At 38.6% G+C, this 18,944-nt stretch overlaps 1 protein-coding gene across 1 annotated transcript in view; it reads right to left on the bottom strand.

Annotated features, from left to right (window-relative positions):
* LOC127426823 (serine/threonine-protein kinase SIK2-like) overlaps positions 1–18,591 on the bottom strand; it is a 49,266-nt gene extending 30,675 nt beyond the window's left edge. The window contains exons 1-3 of the mRNA XM_051673857.1: positions 18,266–18,591; positions 16,430–16,546; positions 15,222–15,285 (exon numbers count right to left, since the gene is read on the bottom strand). Of these exons, the coding sequence (XP_051529817.1) occupies positions 15,222–15,285; positions 16,430–16,546; positions 18,266–18,403 (319 nt within the window). The 5' untranslated portion in view covers positions 18,404–18,591. The remainder of the gene's footprint in view (positions 1–15,221; positions 15,286–16,429; positions 16,547–18,265) is intronic.
* Between the last annotated feature and the right edge of the window lie 353 nt (positions 18,592–18,944).

The following is an 18,944-nucleotide window of genomic DNA, read 5'->3' as shown; positions in this document are numbered from 1 at the left end:
GAGCTGTAAAGTTGTTTAAATCATTGTTTTTATTGTCATTTTAGGGTTTAGGGTTAACAGTGTTATGTTGTCATAGCAACGAAGTTGTAAAATTGAATATAACTTTACAAAGAAAAGGTTAGCAAGCAATTTTATCACACTAAAATCATGTTAACATGCATATTGTTTACATCTTGTGGCTATACTTTTGAAACAGTGTGTATTTTAACATTTACAGATTAGTCCCATTCAGTTCTATTGTAAGTGCCTCACTGTAACCCAGATTTGTGCTTTTTTTTTTTTTTAAAGGAGGGATGAGTCTAAATTAATTTTATATTTTTGTGGTAATCAACATTATCTGTCAGTTGAGCTAAACTTGTAATGAACCTGGAATATTCCTTTAACAGTTTAAGCAGCACATCTCAGAGGAATTGTTTTGTGAGTCACAAAATGCATTTTCACTGTGAAATTAAATTTAATTCCTCTGATGGTTAGGTTTAGGGTTGGGGTTTGGTTTGGGGGTGGGATTAATAAATTATGCATTCCTGTTAAATCCATTGCATCATTTACAACTAAAAATACAACTCGCTTTTGGCACCACTCTGTGGACATTTCACCTTTACAGTACTTCCAGCTTTGGTCACTGGGGGCAGTGGTTAGAATTTTGGCAAGCACACACCGATTTCAGCAGTAGAACTTTCGACCTATTCTTCACAGTGTGATGAGTCTGCATGGTGCTAAATGGACCTCAAGGAGAAATATCAAAACATTCTGTTCATCTTCTTAATGGAGGCTATTAATTAAATCTAAGTCTATTAAATGGGCTTAATGTACACAGTATTCACTTGTGTCCCTTTCCATGTATCACAGGTTTTTGTTTAATACCTATTGCTATGAGAGTGCCATGAATATGCATCCACCAGCTTTTCATGAATCTAATCCAACAAAATAAACCTAAGCAAACAGCATGCATTAATTCCCTCCAAAACATGGCACAAAAAGGCCAACCTGTCATCCTCAGCCAACCATGCATTCACAAAAGGACCTGACTGTCAGCCATGCCTAATTCAGATGCGAGTTGAGTGCTGATAAAACAGCAGTCCTTTGACCAAATCAGTTGTCGAGGGCATGAAGATGGCAGTTGCATGCGTATGTTTGCGTGCGTCATACAGCCCATGTGTTAGGGACATGTAGGAGACTTGAAAGGATGCGCTGTGCATGTGAATGCGCTGTGAAGTGGTGTGGTGCAGCACGAGTGGGATGGTACGATACTGAGTTGACAGATGGCTTCACATCCCTATGGACTGAGTATATGACAAAGTGTCATTTGCACCCAGCAGGTACTAAGGAAAATAAGCATCTAATGCATATCATGATGATGTTGATAATGATATTTAGAACCTACAACAAAAATGGCACACTGCAGAATGAAAGTTTCCCACTAACATTCAAAATATGATAAGGAAGCACACATCACATTAGAAGGCTTTTGAGATATGGAATATAAAAATATGACGCGTAAGTGACAGGAAGCCTAACACACGTCTGCATCAACTTTTCACAAAATTATATACATTTTTACCAAGTGATAGAATGAATGAATAAATGAATCAATGTTACTCACTACGCTTCTGTAGAAATTACTGTAAAAAGAATTGCGATTAAGTAATGTGAAGGTCATTGGCCTCTTCCCATGTTATAAGCCCTCAAAAGATACAGAAAATCTAAAAAGCATTGCATAATTTTTGAAAATTGTCTTTAATAGAGGAGGAAAAGATGAACCACATGACGTTCTACAATTACAACTTTAGATGAGATGACCTAGCACCAAAAACAACCAAAGCCCTTCAATCTCAAATAGCATACAGGGACATTCTGGGAAAGCAAATTTACACTTTTCATGATTATGATCTCTGCAAGTCTCCAGCTCATAGTATATACAGTATACACTGGCCAAAAGTTTGGAATAATGTACAGATTTTGCTGTTTCGGAAGGAAATTGGTACTTTAATTCACCAAAGTGGCATTCAACTGATCACAAAGTATAGTCACGACATTACTGATGTAAAAAACAGCACCATCACTATTTGAAAAAAATGTTTTTGATCAAATCTAGACAGGCCCCATTTCCAGCAGCTGTCACTAAAACACCTTATCCTTGAGTAATCATGCTAAATTGCTAATTTGGTACTAGAAAATTACTTGCCATTATATCAAACACTGCTGAAAGCTATTTGGTTCATTAAATGAAGCTTAACATTGTCTTTGTGTTTGTTTTTGAGTTGCCACAGTATGCAATATACTGGCATGTCTTAAGGTAAATATTAGGTCAAAAATGGCAAAAAAGAAACAGCTTTCTCTAGAAACTCGTCAGTCAATCATTGTTTTGAGGAATGGAGGCTATACAATGCTTGAAATTGCCAAAAAACTGTAGATTTCATTTACATTTACATTTATTCATTTGGCAGATGCTTTTATCCAAAGCAACTTACAAAAGAGGAAAGCGTAAGCGAATCATCTTAAGGAGACAGTGGTACGAAAAAGTGCCATATTACAAAGTTTCACTAGCATCAGAATAGTATTCAAAACAGATTAAAGTGCAACAAGCACTTTTTTTTTTTATCAGTGACTGAATAAGTGCTCATGAAAAAGATGTGTTTTTAGCCGTTTTTTGAAGACAGAAAGTGAGTCAGCTTCACGGATGGAGTTGGGAAGGTCATTCCACCAACGTGGTATGATGAAGCCGAAAGTCCGGGAAAGTGTTCTGGTGCCTTTTTGAGTTGGTACAACAAGACGACGTTCCTTAGCCGATCGCAGACTTCTAGTGGGTGCGTAGCTCTGCAGAAATGATTTTAGGTATGCTGGAGCAGACCCAGTTACTGTTCTGTATGCCAGCATCAGAGCCTTGAATTTGATACGTGCATTAACCGGCAGCCAGTGAAGAGAGACAAGGAGTGGTGTAACATGCGCTCTCTTTGGTTGATTAAAGACCAGACGTGCTGCTGCATTCTGGATAATTTGCAGGGGTCTAATTGCACATGGAGGGAGGCCTGCAATGAGAGCGTTACAGTAGTCCAGTCTAGTTATGACAAGTGACTGAACAAGAAGCTGTGTGGCATGTTCAGAGAGGAAGGGTCTTATCTTTCTGATATTGTAGAGTTTAAATCTACATGATCTTGCGGTCTTTGAGATGTGGTCAGTGAAATTTAGTTTGTTATCGATGGTTACCCCTAGATTTCTGACCATTTTGGAAGGCATTACTGTAGTTGAACCCAGCTGCACGGTGATGTTGTGTTCTACAGCAGGGTTGGCTGGAAAGACAAGGAGTTCGGTCTTGGCTGGGTTGAGTTGCAGGTGGTGTTCCTTCATCCAGGCCGAGATGTCTGCCAGGCAGGCAGAGATTCGAGCAGTCACTGTAGTGTCACTGGGCTGGAAAGACAAGTAGAGCTGTATGTCTTCAGTGTAGCAGTGGTAAGAGAAACCGTGTGCCTGAATGATGGGTCCCAGTGATGTTGTGTATATAGAGAAGAGAAGTGGCCCAAGCATTGATCCCTGAGGTACCCCAGTAAGTAGCTGATGTGGCTTGGATACCTCACCTCTCCAGGCTACCTTGAAGGACCTACATAGGTGAACACTACAGTCTTCAAAGACAAAGGACAACTGGCTGTAACAAGGACAAAAAGAGATGTGGAATGCCAGATGTATAACTAAACAAGAGGATAAGTACATCAGAGTCTCTAGTTTGAGAAATAGATGCCTCACATGTCCTCAGCTGACAGCTTCATTAAATTCTACGTGCTCAACACCAGTTTCATGTACAACAGTAAAGAGAAGACTCAGGGGTGCAGGCCTTATGGGAAGAATTGCGCAAAAAAAAAAAAGCCACTTTTGAAACAGAAAAACAAAAAGAAAAGGTTAGAGTGGGCAAAGAAACAGACATTGGACAACAGATAATTGGAAAAGAGTGTTATGGATCTCAACCTTATTGAGCTTTTGTGGGATCTGCTAGACTGTAAGGTGCGTGAGAAGTGCCTGACAAGACAGCCACATCTATGGCAAGTGCTACAGGAAGTGTGGGGTGAAATGTCACCTGAATATCTGAACAAACTGACAGCTAGAATGCCAATGCAAAGCTGTCATTGCTGTACGTGGAGGATTTTTTGATGAGAACTCTTTGACGTAGTTTAAGAAGTTCTGAAAAAAATATTCAAATTGTAATATTAATTTTTCACATTATTAGTGTCCTGACTATAAACTGTGATCAGTTGAATGCCACTTTGGTGAATAAAAGTACCAATTTCTTTCCACAAGAGCAAAATCTGTACATTATTCCAAACATTTGGCTACCAGTGTATATATATATTTACATACACTACCATTCAAAAATTTAGGGTCACTTACTCATTCTTTAATTTTAATTGTTTTCACATACTATTATTAGAATAATAGTGAAGTCATCACAACTATGGAATAATAGAAATGTTATATTTTAGCATCTTCAATGTGGCCACACTTTGCCTAGATTTTGCAGAAATGGTACATTTTCTCAACCAACTTCTTGAGGTATCACCCTGGGATGCTTTTTAAACAGTATTGAAGGAGTTCCCATCTATGTTGGGCACTTATTGACTGCTTTTCTTTATTATTTGGTCCAAGTCATCCATTTCAAAAACTTTTCTTTTTAATAACATTTTAGTTTTATAATGAAATAAATTAATATGGTGGCACAATTATATTTTTGTCTACAAAACTATTTTCAAACATTTAAGCATATGCCTTCAGATCAAAAGATTTTTAAGATCATGAGAAACATTTCAGGCAAGTGACCCCAAACTTTTGAATGGTAGTATATATATATATATATATATATATATATATATATATATATATATATATATATATATATACACTATATTGCCAAAAGTATTCGCTCATCTGCCTTTAGATGCATATGAACTTAAGTGACATCCCATTCTTAATCCATAGGTTTTAATATGAAGTCGGCCCACCCTTTGCAGCTATAACAGCTTCAACTCTTCTGGGAAGGCTTTCCACAAGGTTTAGGAGTGTGTTTATGGGAATTTTTGACCATTCTTCCAGAAGCGCATTTGTGAGGTCAGACACTGATGTTGGACGAAAAGGCCTGGCTCGCAGTCTTCGCTCTAATTCATCCCAAAGGTGCTCTATCGGGTTGAGGTCAGGACTCTGTGCAGGCCAGTCAAGTTCTTCCACACCAAACTCGCTCATCCATGTCTTTATGGACCTTGCTTTGTGCACTGGTGTGCAGTCATGTTGGAACAGGAAGGGGCCATCCTCAAACTGTTCCCACAAAGTTGGGAGCATGGAATTGTCCAAAATCTCTTGGGATGCTGAAGCATTCAGAGTTCCTTTCACTGGAACTAAGGGGCCAAGCCCAGCTCCTGAAAAACAACCCCACACCATAATCCCCCCTCCACCAAACTTCACAGTTGGCACAATGCAGTCAGACAAGTACCGTTCTCCTGGCAACCGCCAAACCCAGACTCGTCCATCAGATTGCCAGATGGAGAAGCGTGATTCGTCACTCCAGAGAACGCGTCTCCACTGCTCTAGAATCCAGTGGCGGCGTGCTTTACACCACTGCATCCGACGCTTTGCATTGCACTTGGTGATGTATGGCTTGGATGCAGCTGCTCGGCCATGGAAACCCATTCCATGAAGCTCTCTATGCACTGTTCTTGAGCTAATCTGAAGGCCACATGAACTTTGGAGGTCTGTAGCGATTGACTCTACAGAAAGTTGGCGACCTCTGCGCACTATGCGCCTCAACATCCGCTGACCCCACTCTGTCATTTTACGTGGCCTACCACTTCGTGGCTGAGTTGCTGTCATTCCCAATCGCTTCCACTTTGTTATAATACCACTGACAGTTGACTGTGGAATATTTAGTAGCGAGGAAATTTCACGACTGGACTTGTTGCACAGGTGGCATCCTATCACAGTACCACGCTGGAATTCACTGAGCTCCTGAGAGCGGCCCATTCTTTCACAAATGTTTGTAGAAGCAGTCTGCATGCCTAGGTGCTTAATTTTATACACCTGTGGCCATGGAAGTGATTGGAACACCTGAATTCAATTATTTGGATGGGTGAGCAAATACTTTTGGCAATATAGTGTATATATATATATATATATATATATATATACAGTATATGGGTCTGGGCTCTGACTGGGCCACTCCATTGTCCTGCTGCATCACCCAACTTCTACTGAGCTTCAGCTGGTACACAGCCTCCCTGATATTATCCTGTAGGATATCTTTATAAACTTGAGAATTCATTTTTCCCCTAATGATGCCAAGCAGTCCAGACCCCGGAGCAGCAAAGCAGCCCCAAATCATGATGCTCTCTCCACCGTACTTCACCGTTGGGATGATGCTTTCATGTTGGTATGCGGTGACCTTTTTACACTATATGTAGTGCTGCGTGTTCTTCCCAAATAATTAAACATTAGTTTCATCAGTCCACAAAACATTTTCCCAGTAGCGCTGTGGAGTGTCAAGGTGGTCTTTGGCAAACTTCAAGTGCGCAGCAATGTTTTTGTTGTTAAGCAGCATTTTCATTCGTGGTGTCCTGCCATGGACACCATGCCTGTTCAATGTTTTCTGTATAGTAGACTCATGAACAGAGATGTTCACCAGTTCCAGTGATTCCTTCAAGTCTTTAGCTGTTACTCTAGGGTTCTTCTTTTACTAGGGCTGGGTATAGATACAGATTTCCCGATTCGATTAGATTCGATTCCGATTCATAAGCTCTGGATTTGATTCTGATTTCGATTCAATATTGATTCATATGGGTATATTTCAGTTATAATGTCCCTTTTGCTTACATATGAAATAAATTCTCTCCCACCTAATTCTGAGAATTATACAGAGGACCTTTTAACTAGGTACAATATGAAAATATTAATTTTACTAATTATATATTAAATGGGGTTAGTTTTAATAAATAATAGTTATTCATCATTTTGGTCAAATTTTAGCTTATTAAAAATGAACAAATCAATGTTTTGAATCAATAAATATAATATTATATTGCATATATTATATTTTGTTAAATTTGTATTGTTTAATTGCTAAATTTATACTATTTACAGGTATTTACATTGATTTGTTGAACATGTGCTAAAAACCGTTACTGTCTCTTTAAGGGAATCCTGTATTTCTAAAAACAGCATCTTTAAATAAGAGCATGTTAATGAGAGAGACTCGAATGGCTTCATCTCATCTGCACTATGCCTGATTAAATGTTTATTTTTTGTTGTTGTTTATGATCAACAACTGACTGTAAAGAACAGAAAGGGTATTAAAAGAGTCATTATTCAGTGACAAATGGGTTTTAAAAATCGATATCGAGATCATTCAAGAAGATCGCGATGCATCGGAAAATCGATATTTTTACCCACCCCTATTTTTTGTTATTAAATTTTTTTATTGATTCATAAATTAACACAAGAAATACAACAACATATATGTAATGAATCAAAAACTTTTAACATTAAACCCCCACTATATCCCCTCCCCCTACCAAACTCTCAAACCACCCTGACCCCCCCACGAACACCCCTGTGGTCAATATAATATAGACACACACACACAGAAAACTAAAACAACAACATAAAATAACATACAATAATCAAGTATAATAATAAGAAATAAAAAAAATAAAAAAATAAATAATAATAATAAAATTAAAAAAACTTTAAATTACTCCCTCCACCGCCCCACCACGAGATTCCCTCAAAAATGCTAAATAATTGCCCCATTTCTTACTGTAAGTTTCCCTAACCCCCATCCTAATACTCGACCCCTCCTCGAAGGCAGCCACCCTCCCCATCTCCGCGCACCACTCCGGGAACGAAGGTGCTCCATCCGACTTCCAACTCCTCAAAATAACCTGTCTACCAATCATCACACCGGTCAAAACCCAGTCCTTCATGTGCTTATCTACCAAATCCATGACCTCCCTATCACCCAAAATACAGAGTCTGGGGCAGAACAAGACCTGAGTGCCCAACACATCACACACAAAACCTTGCACCTTCAGCCAAAATTCTTGGATCTTAAGGCACCCCCAAAAAACATGGATGGTGTCTCCATCTTCAGTATGGCATCGCCAGCAGATGGGTGTGTCCTTAAGACCAAGCCTATACAATCTAGAGGGGGTCCAATAAAATCTATGTAAAATCTTAAATTGCATAAGGCGAACCCTTGCATCTCTAGATGCAGACTTTATGTTTTTTAGAATCCTTGCCCACACTCCCTCCTCCAATACCAAGTTTAAATCTTTCTCCCATAATCTTTTAAGAGAATTTAAAGCTCGGTCCCCCAGACTCTGAATTAACAAGGAGTAATACACTGATGCCTCATGACCCTTCCCAAAAGCAGCAATCACCACTTCCAGAGTATCTGCCGCTCTAGGGGGGTATATGCTACTCCCAAAAACAGAGCAGAGCATGTGGCGCAGCCGTAAATACTTATAAAACTGAGATCTGGGAATCCCAAAATGTTGAATCAAATTTTCAAAAGATCTCAATACTCCACCCTCATACAGGTCACCAAGTGTATTAACCCCCCTCACAATCCAATCTGACCAACAGAAAGGGGACTTATTATGCATAGTTTAGGGTTCTGCCATATGCTCGAGGCAACATTTAAATAAATATCAGAATTAAACACTCTGGACACTTTTGTCCATATCGAGTGTAAATGCAAAATAACGGGGTGCGACTTAACCTCTCCAGCTAGTTTAATCAAAAGGCTTTGCAGTGGCGAGATAGGGGCAAGAACTTCCTTTTCAATACAAAACCAGGGAGGAGCTCTCTCAGGTGGAAACAACCAATGAACCAAATGTCTAAGACTGAATGCATAATAATAAAATAAAATCTTGGGTAGGCCTAACCCACCTTTGTCAATCGGCCTATGTAATTTACTGAAATTTAACCTGGGACGGTTACCATTCCAAATGAAGGACTTCACTATGCTATCAAATTGCTTAAAATAAGAGAGGGGGACATCTACAGGGAGAGATTGTAGTAGGTAGTTAAATTTTGGAATGCAATTCATTTTAATAACATTAACCTTCCCAATCATCTATAAGTGTAATGAAGCCCACCTGTCCACATCATTCGAAAACCTTTTTATTAAGGGATCAAAATTAACTCTGACTAAATCAGACAAATTTGCTGGGAATAAAATTCCCAAATACTTAATTCCCTGTTTGGGCCACATGAAGGCGCCCGGCTGGAAAGCCGTTACTGGACAGTACGCTGTCAAAGCCAAAGCTTCGGATTTAGACCAGTTGACTCTGTATCCTGAGAATTTGGAAAAGGAGTTAATAATTTTTTGGAGGCAAGGCATGGATCTAGTGGGGTTGGAGACGAATAATAAAATATCATCTGCGTAAATCAGAAGCTTATGCGCTACACCTCCCGCCATCACCCCTGGAAAATCATCCTCCTTTCTTATCGTGGCTGCTAATGGTTCCAGGGCAAGACAGAACAATAATGGGGAAAGAGGGCAACCCTGCCGGGTGCCCCTATCCAGAGTAAAATAATCTGACATTAACCCATTTGTTTGTACCGCTGCTACAGGGTGTCTATAAAGTAACTTAATCCAACCAATAAATGTATTCCCGAACCCATACCTTTCCAAAATCTTGAAAAGATAATCCCATTCTACCATATCAAACGCCTTTTCGGCATCAAGTGAGATGGCAGCAACCGGAGATTGTTCATTTGCTACTGACCACATGATATTGATGAAACGCCTAATATTATCAGAAAAACTACGGCCTCGAATAAACCCCACCTGATCTATATGTATAAGAGATGTCATAACTTTACTTAATCGATTAGCCAGAATTTTGGACAAAAGTTTTACATCTAACTGGATCAGCGGAATTGGGCGGTAACTTTTACACTCGCTTGGATCTTTATCCTTTTTTAGAATCAGACTGATCCGGGCTTGTGTCATGGTTGGAGGAAGCTTTCCATTCTTTAATGAATCAGTATAAACTTCTAACAAAAGTGGTGCCAGTTCTGTAGCATAAGATTTGAAAAACTCAGCGGCAAAGCCGTCAGGCCCTGGAGCCTTGCCTGTAGGCAGGGACTTAATTACCTCATCAAGCTCCTCCAAGGTTATCTCAGAATCAAGAGAGTTTTTTTGCTCATTCGTCAGTTTAGGGAGATCTAATGGTTCCACAAAGTTCCTAATATCTTCATCAGTAGACGAAGACGTGGAACTATAAAGATCAATATAGAATTCTTTGAAGGCATTATTAATATCAATAGCCGAGGTAAATATTTCACCACAAGCAGATTTCACTGAGGGAATGATAGAAAAAGACTCTCTTTGCTTTATATATCTATCCAAAAGTTTTCCTGCTTTATCACCTGACTCAAAGTATGACTGTCTTGCCCCGAATAACCAAAACTCCACTTTCTGTGACAAAATAGTATTATATCTGTGTTTCAGTCGGGTTAATTCTCTGAGGCCATCAGATGACATACGGCGCTTCAGCTCTGCCTCTGCACTTTTAATATTTCTTTCCAACTCCACGAGTTCTTGTGCTTTGGATTTTTTGATGAATGAGGCATACTGTATGATCCGACCCCTAAGAACCGCCTTAAGTGCCTCCCAAGCCACACCCACAGAGGATACCGAGGACCAGTTGGTCTCCATATAAACACTGATTTCAGTCTTTAACATTTGTTGGAAATCAGGATTTTGCAAAAGGGACACATTAAGGCGCCAACTATAAGATTTATTTTTCTCTATGTGGCATCACCTCTAAACTCACCAGGGCGTGATCTGAGACTAAGATATTTCCAATTGAGCAATCAACAACAGATGAAATGAGGGATTTGGATATTAAAAAAAAATCTATTCTAGAATAAATCTTGTGGACTGATGAAAAAAATGTATAGTCTCTACCAGATGGGTTCAAAAGTCTCCAAATGTCTGTAATTTTTACACATCCTGTGAAGCATCAATGTTGCTCTAGGGGATTTGCACACTTTTGCTTCACTATGATCAATGACTGAGTCCATCAAAAGATTAAAGTCTCCTCCCAATATTATATCATGAGGGGTGCCAACAGTTTGCAACATCCCTTCAAGATCTATAAAAAAGCCCTGATCATCAGCGTTAGGTGCGTAAATATTAGCCAAAATCAACCTTTGCCCTTGAATTTCAGCTAAAACAATAATGACTCTTCCTAATTTATCTTTGCTCTGTTTGAGACATTTGAATTGTAGATGTTCATTTACCAATATAATGACTCCTTTGCTCTTACTTGAGCCAACACTAAAGAAAACATGTCCACCCCATATCTTCCCAAATTTTTCAGCTTCCTGCGGGGAGAGATGTGTTTCTTGAAGAAACACTATATCATATTTCTTACGTTTAAGAAAAGTAATAACCTTCCTTCTTTTTATGGGGTGCCCCAACCCATTTATATTCCATGTGGAGAGAGATAGTACACTCATATTAACATTTGACATTTTGATATAGTAAAATAAATAAATTGTGTATCAAAAACAAAATTATATAGACCACATTCCCCATTAGTGAAACAATCAACCCCCGAACAAAACAAACAGAAAAAAGAAAAACGTGCGCATTAACCCCGTGCACGACAGCGCCAACCGGCGACAATCCCTCTAAACTCAAAAGGTCCATGAACGCACACGAGTCCCCACGACAACTTTGCCATCGGATTGCTCAATTTTGCCTCACAAATTTGTGAGGCAAAATTACATAACAGAAAATACTTTGTAAAATAAACCCAGTCAATAGGAAGAATGAACACTAAGAACGTGTAGATTCATTCACAGAACTGTTTTAAAGGTGTGATCTTCCACAAAACAAATTCCAGCTGATATAAAACCGTTCAGATTCCTCAGACAGACAAACGAATGTTCAGTGAGCCAGCTGTTATGAGTTCAGCGGATGACGTAATCATTCCAATGTCCCATAAAAAAAAAAAAACTCAAAACAAACTACAGCCAGCAGGAGGAATAAGCACGAAGAACGAACAGATTAATCCACAGCTGTTCCAAGGAGTGTTATTCAATAGAACAAGCTCCAGCCGCTAGGCGGAACCAATACAAAAAGAAACAACACCGGCATCCCGGTTCCCCGGATGGTCGAGACAATTCACTCAGAGGCTGCATAAAAGTATATACCATGACTTACATAATCCGTCGGCTTCATAAAAAACATCCTTTGTGTGAGCAGCATGTAGATATTTTGCGGTCATCCGTAGTGTCCACTCTCAATCTGTCCGGGAACTTCAATGCAAAAGTAATCTTTCATCAATGCAAAAGTTTCTTTAAGGAAAAGTGTTACTCACAAAACAAGCTCCAGCCGCTCGGCGGAGCCAACGCAAAAATCCAAAATGTCGCCCAGCATCCTCAAGAGTTAGTACAGCGAGTCAGGCCCACTCACATGAGAAACATCCAGTGGTTTACTCATCCATTGATTCAATAAAAGACATTGCCATATTTGGACATGTGAATACTTTGCGACCGACCTTCGTTTCTATTCTCAGTTTGGCCGGAAATATCAGAGCAAACGAGATGTTTTTCTGATGTAAGAGTTTCTTACATTCCTTGAACCGATCGCGTTTCTCTCTTGTCGAACTCACAAAGTCCGGGAACAAGAAAATATTATGGTTCTTCCAAGAAAGCTTCCCTTTGCTCCTCGCCTGGCGCAACACAAGATCTTTATCGGATGATCTAAGAAATCTGGCCAGAATCGATCTGGGCCTGTCTCCCTCAGCAGATCTGTGAGCTGGCACTCTGTGAGCTCGCTCGATTTCCAGCTTGTGACCTGTTATGTCGAGCAGACTCGGGAAAAACTCATCTAGGAATTTCACCATATCTCTGCCCTCCTCAAGCTCAGGAATTCCAACAATTCGAACGTTATTCCTGTGGCTTCTATTTTCAAGATCTTCAAGCTTTTCAAGGAGATGTTCCAGATCAACTTTGGTCGTGGGTGGATTAGCGGTTAATTCCCTCTCCGAAGATTCCAGAAAATCGATTCGTTTTTCAACATCAGTCACTCTTGTACCTAACTCTGAGAATTTTATTTCCATCGCCGTGATCGATCGCCGTATTACAGCGAGATCCTCCAAGTCAGCAAGAATCTTCGTCATCATCACCGATATGTTGGACAACTGACGCTGGATCTCCTCTCTCGCCGCGCCATCCAAATCGAGTCCCCGGTCTGTAGGCCTGTCGGGGCTTTCATCCTGAACACGTAAGTGTCTTTTAATATCTCCCGAGCCCGAGGATTTTGACTTCTTTGCCATGTTTTGCAACAAAGGGCAAATGTGTAACTGGGTGTAACAAATTTCACCAGATTATAATATGAAAATAATCGAAAATTCAGCAAAGTGCGCAGAGCTCGTCGCTCACACGTCTGCTCCTTGCATGCCGTCCAGGGTGTCCCCACCCACCCCTATTTTTTAACTCATTAAGCATTCTGCAATGTGCCCTTTAAGTCATCTTGGCTGGACGGCCACTTCTAGGGAGAGTAGCCACAGTAATAAATCATCTGCCAGGTTTTCTAACTGCTGACTCAATTTAGCTTTTGTTAATGTCATTAGCCTAGGGGTCCACATACTTTTTACAACCTACACTGTGAATGTCTGAATGATGTATTCAATATGTACAAGAATAATACAATTATTTGTGTGTTAGTTAAAACAGATTGTGATTGTTCATGATTAACTTAGATAAAGATCGATTCAGATTTGAAGAAAAATTTACACATAAATACAGGTAATTCCAAAGCGTTCTCATACTTTTTCTTGCTATATTTATATATATATATATATATATATATATATATATATATATATATATATATATATAGTTAGAAAGCTGTGATAATGACTGTATGCTATCCTGCATATTACAATGCTCATTATCAAATAAAAAAATCAATGCACATGAAATCATGATTTGAGCTGAAATTACATTATGCAGAAGCAAGAGACAGCTGATTAATAAGAGAGATATTAAACTAGCACAGCTATAGGAAATCAGTTGCTTGGGACAACTATAATGAATTACACAGTTCATTATACAAAAATACCTCATCGCAGAAATGATGTGAATGCTACTTTTCACAATACATGTTGTTCCAAAGCAGTTTTACAAGGACTAGTGTCTTAAACCCTACAGTGACAAGCCAAAGGTGACAAAAACTAACTAACTCACAAACTAACTAATTAAATTAAAAAATAAAGATGAGGAAGAAACCTTGGGAGGAACCAAGACTCAGTTGGAGAAGCCTCCAACAAATGCATACATATTACAATAATTACATAAATATGTGTGAACCTGAACAGATGTAATCTTCACAATGTACAGTATTTATGATCATATGACTAATTTGTTTGTTGTTGTTGTTCAACTAATTCAGTTATAATGATATAATAAAGTATTACAGAATGCTAAGGAACGATATAGAATGTCCGAAGCCTAACAGACAGATCATATTGTAAACACCCAGTCCCCTCACATCACACATTACAACCATTTTCCAAAGCACCCTGTTCCCAAACACAAGTGAGCTACTTTGATGTCCAGGAAATGCAAACTCTGGAAATCATACTAGTGCATGACAACAAATGCTTTCAAATACTAGCAAATTAACACAATAACAGAAGCCTCACTGGACAAATCAAGGATTTACCTGTAAATAATTACCCTATTCCTCTTTTAGACAGCAGTTCTTATATAATATTCCCTGTTTTGCCTTTTCAGATGCAAACTTTTGCCCCTGTAATGAGGCTATAAATCTCATTCACTGTTTTTCAAGTATGACTGTATGGTTACTGCAGGTTTACGGTTTGTTATGGGTGAGATGTTTGTTTCCTTGGACACGTAACTCTCGACTAAAACACCAAGACCTTTTTCCATTACAGGTGACACAACTAATCATCATACTGTAGGTTAAAAAACAGCTTCTGCTCAGCTCATCCATTAGGTTTTAAGTGTGCGAATCGCTGCACAGATGGATGCGATACACAGAAAAGTGGAATAACCATCGCAATCCACTGCAGGCAAGCCTTCGCTGCACATGCAATATTTGAAATTCTACGAGTAACAGTGTGGAGGAGAGTACAGATCAAAATGACATGAGAACTTTTGCAAGGATCTATGTATAAATTTAGGGAAACAGACACACTCACCAAATATCTCTCCATTTCTTGCATACTCTGTGACCAGATAGAGCATGTTTTTGGTCTCCATGACCTATGAAAGAGGAGAGATGTGACTGTCATAATCAGCTCAGATTCAGGCAATAGATAACAAAGAATTTTAAACCACAAATAACTAGTACAAAAACTGGACAGCACAACAGACTGGCAGCATTTCCATCTAACACAATGGACACAAACACACATGCAACTTAAAGGAATAGTTCACCCAAAAATGAAAATTCTCTCATCTTTTACTCACCTTCATGCCATCCCAGATGTGTATGACTTTCTTTCTTCTGCTGAACACAAACAACATTTTTTAGAAGAATATTTCCACTCTGTTGGTTCATACAATGCACAGATCAATATTTAATTCCTTTTTTACTATAAATCTCCACTTTCACTTTCAGAATGTGAGATTTATAGTAAAAAAGGAATTAAATATTGATCTGTTTCTCACCCACACCAATCATATCGCTTCTGAAGATATAGATTTAACCACTGGAGTTGTATGGATTACTTTTATGCTGCTTTTTGGAGCTTCAAAAGGTCTGGTCACCATTCACTTGCATTGTATGGACCTACAGAGCTGAAATATTCTTCTAAAAATCATCATTTGTGATCAGGAGAAGAAAGAAAGTCATACACATCTGGGATGGCATGAGGGTGAGTAAATGAGAGAATTTTCATTTTTGGGTGAACCATCCCTTTAACTAGTAGTGTATATTAAAGAACCATGACATTTCCATCTGCTGCCATAACTGTGCTATGGTTCATTCATATTTCTTTCTGCCTGCTTGTAGCTTTCTCTGGGTTCCTGATATTCCCAGTTCAGTCAGCCGAAGAAACGGTGGGAAGCTTTTAAAAAGTATGTCAGTCAAACAAATCACAATACAACTAATGCCCTTAGTTGGACTGCTGCTTCTGCTGATGCTGCAAGCATCCAGGCCCAGTGTGACCTAAAAATCTTACATAACATAAGGCTAACCCTATAAAGCAACTGGATTTTAGTCTGATTCAAAAGGCCGTATTATATGGAAACACATAAGTCATACAGGTCATTATGACATAAAAACATTATGGGTAGTTCATCATACATTTACTATGAATACAGGCCATTTTCAGTAAATAGCCATTCTAGTAGCAGGAAGTACATTCAAGTAGTGTAAGTACAGTCAATGGTGATCATGCAGTACCTGGTAAAGCTTGATGATGTGAGGATGGTCCAGCATCTTCATGATTTCCACTTCTCTATAGATCTTCTCCAAGTTCACAGCATCTAGTTGGGTCTTGTCTATGATCTTAATGGCCACCTGTAATTCAGCAGATGTAAATGTTAGTTACAGAGGGCTTTTGTTATATGCATTTTAAAGCTGCTTATGCATAAAGCCAATTCTCAGATTCCAGAGAAATAAAGGGCTGTTTCGTTCATGCATGCATTTAGATGCACTGACAGACAAAAATAATTCTAAACATATTGCTTACTTAAAGGAACATTCTGGGTTCAATACAAGTTAAGCTCAATCGACAACATTTATGGCATAATGTTGATTACCACAAAAATTAATTTCGGCCCGTTCCTCCTTTTCTTTAAAAAAATCAAAAATCGATGTTCCAGTGAGAAGTTTTACAATGGAAGTGAATGGGGGCAATTTTTTAACATTAAAATACTCATTTTTCAAAAGTATTTTGAAAGTAATTATTATGACTTTAAAAGACATAAAGGAAATGTGTTAACATGATTTTAGTGTGATAAAATCACTTACTAACCTTTTCTGTGTAAAGTTATAACCAATTTTACTGCTTCGTTAGCATGACGATGTCAAAAAACCCTAAAACGACTGTAAATATTATGATATGAATATTCTAATATTAAAATCTACGCCCTTGTTTATATCAGTAATCTTATAAAAGCTGTTTTATTCTACATAGAGAGGGTCCCCTCATGGGGGCTGCCATGTTAAATTCTTCTGTTAAAACTCGTGTATTATTTGAGCTGTAAAGTTGTTGAAATTTTTGATATTACAGTCATTTTAGGGTTTTAGGGTTTACTGCACATTACTGTCGTCATGGCAACGAAGTTGTAAAATTGGATATAAATTTTCACAGAATTTATCACACTAAAATCATGTTAACATGCATATTGTTTATTTCTTGTGGCTGTACTTTGAAACAGTGAGTATTTTAACATTTACGGATTGACCCTCATTCACTTCCATTGTAAGTGCCTCACTGGAACCCAGATTTTTTTATATATATATAAATAGGATGTCTAAATTAATTTTTGTGGTAATCAGCATCATGCCACAAATGCTGTCGATTGAGCTAAACTTGTACCGAACCCAGAATATTCCATTAAGACCACTGTTATATACCTAGTCTTGTGTATATGACTTGTTACATTGGTTTAAAAAGTATTTGGGCAGATAGCAAATTCTCCCAAAATTAGGCTCTTTCTTGTCAAATGTCTTAACTGAAAGCAACTGCCTTTGAATATACAGTTTTTACACTTTCACCTCTGAGTGAAAAATCCAAACTAGTTTGGTTGTAACTAACCTTATATTGACTGTAGCTCATGCTCTTTCTTTGCCTCTAACAAGTTCAAACTCAAGTTTAGACAGAAGGTGGATCTTTTCATACATCAGCAATAATCTAATAGCCTACTAATAATCTATTCTAATGACAGGGATAATAAAATACACCACATATACGCAATGCAAAATGTAAAGTAGAATTCATGTAGTCAAACAACAACTGGAACATCCGAAAATCTTTCAAGTAATAGTGCAGTTACCACTATGTCCTAGAGATCAAAGGTGACCGTTTCCACTGGGAAAATACGCATACGCTACTTATGCTGAAAATATTATATACAGCTATAGCCTATACAAACTATAACATACAAATAGCCTAAGAAAATTATGACATATTATTTCCTTTTTTGTTATCTAGGATAAAAGTACACGTCTAAGTTGTTTCGACTGCATGCAAGCGCGCGCACACTGCAAACACTAAAGTGTGTGTTTACTCACCTCTGATTTCGTGATACGATGTCTCGCGAGCTTCACAACCGCAAAATTGCCTTTTCCCAACGTGCGCTCAATATCATAAAATCCGACGCGAACCGGAGCCCGCTGCGACGGCTTTTGGTCTTGGGCGGCCATGACCATAGTTTTCTAGGGGAGCTACGGAATCAAGAGGTGCGTGAATGATTTGGGCACCTTCACCTGCTCACTTACAAAGCAATTCAAGTTGCCGAGAGTGATTTGGTTTTTAATGCCAACGCTAAAATGCAAAAGGGGCATATGGGTGCCAAGGGCTCGTGCACATCTCTTCGTTCCCAGATGAGGTCTCTACATGTCTGTGAAATGAGAGCGCATTCCACTCTGATGCTCGGAATGAGGAATGATGTTCTGGCGCTCGACATGCATTGACGTCAGTGCTGAAGGGATTTTTATAAAGGGGGCGGATCTCACAAAGCTGCTTGAATGTCCGCGACCAGTGTGTCACCAAGACAACCTTATCCACTGCGTGCGTCAGTCAGCGGTTATACCGACTGTTACTCAACAAACACAGAGAAATCTGTCTTCATGTCTGGTTGCTGGTTACATTTGACCTCTAGAAATTAAATGCAAAAAAAAAAAAAAAAAATAATAATAATAATAATCATAATAATAATATATATATATATATATATATATATATATATAT

Source organism: Myxocyprinus asiaticus, chromosome 3 (genome assembly GCF_019703515.2).
Source record: "Myxocyprinus asiaticus isolate MX2 ecotype Aquarium Trade chromosome 3, UBuf_Myxa_2, whole genome shotgun sequence".
Classification (NCBI taxonomy): Eukaryota; Metazoa; Chordata; class Actinopteri; order Cypriniformes; family Catostomidae; genus Myxocyprinus; species Myxocyprinus asiaticus.
The sequence above is the reverse complement of the archived record's forward strand: the minus strand, read 5'-3'. Positions and strand labels throughout refer to the sequence as shown.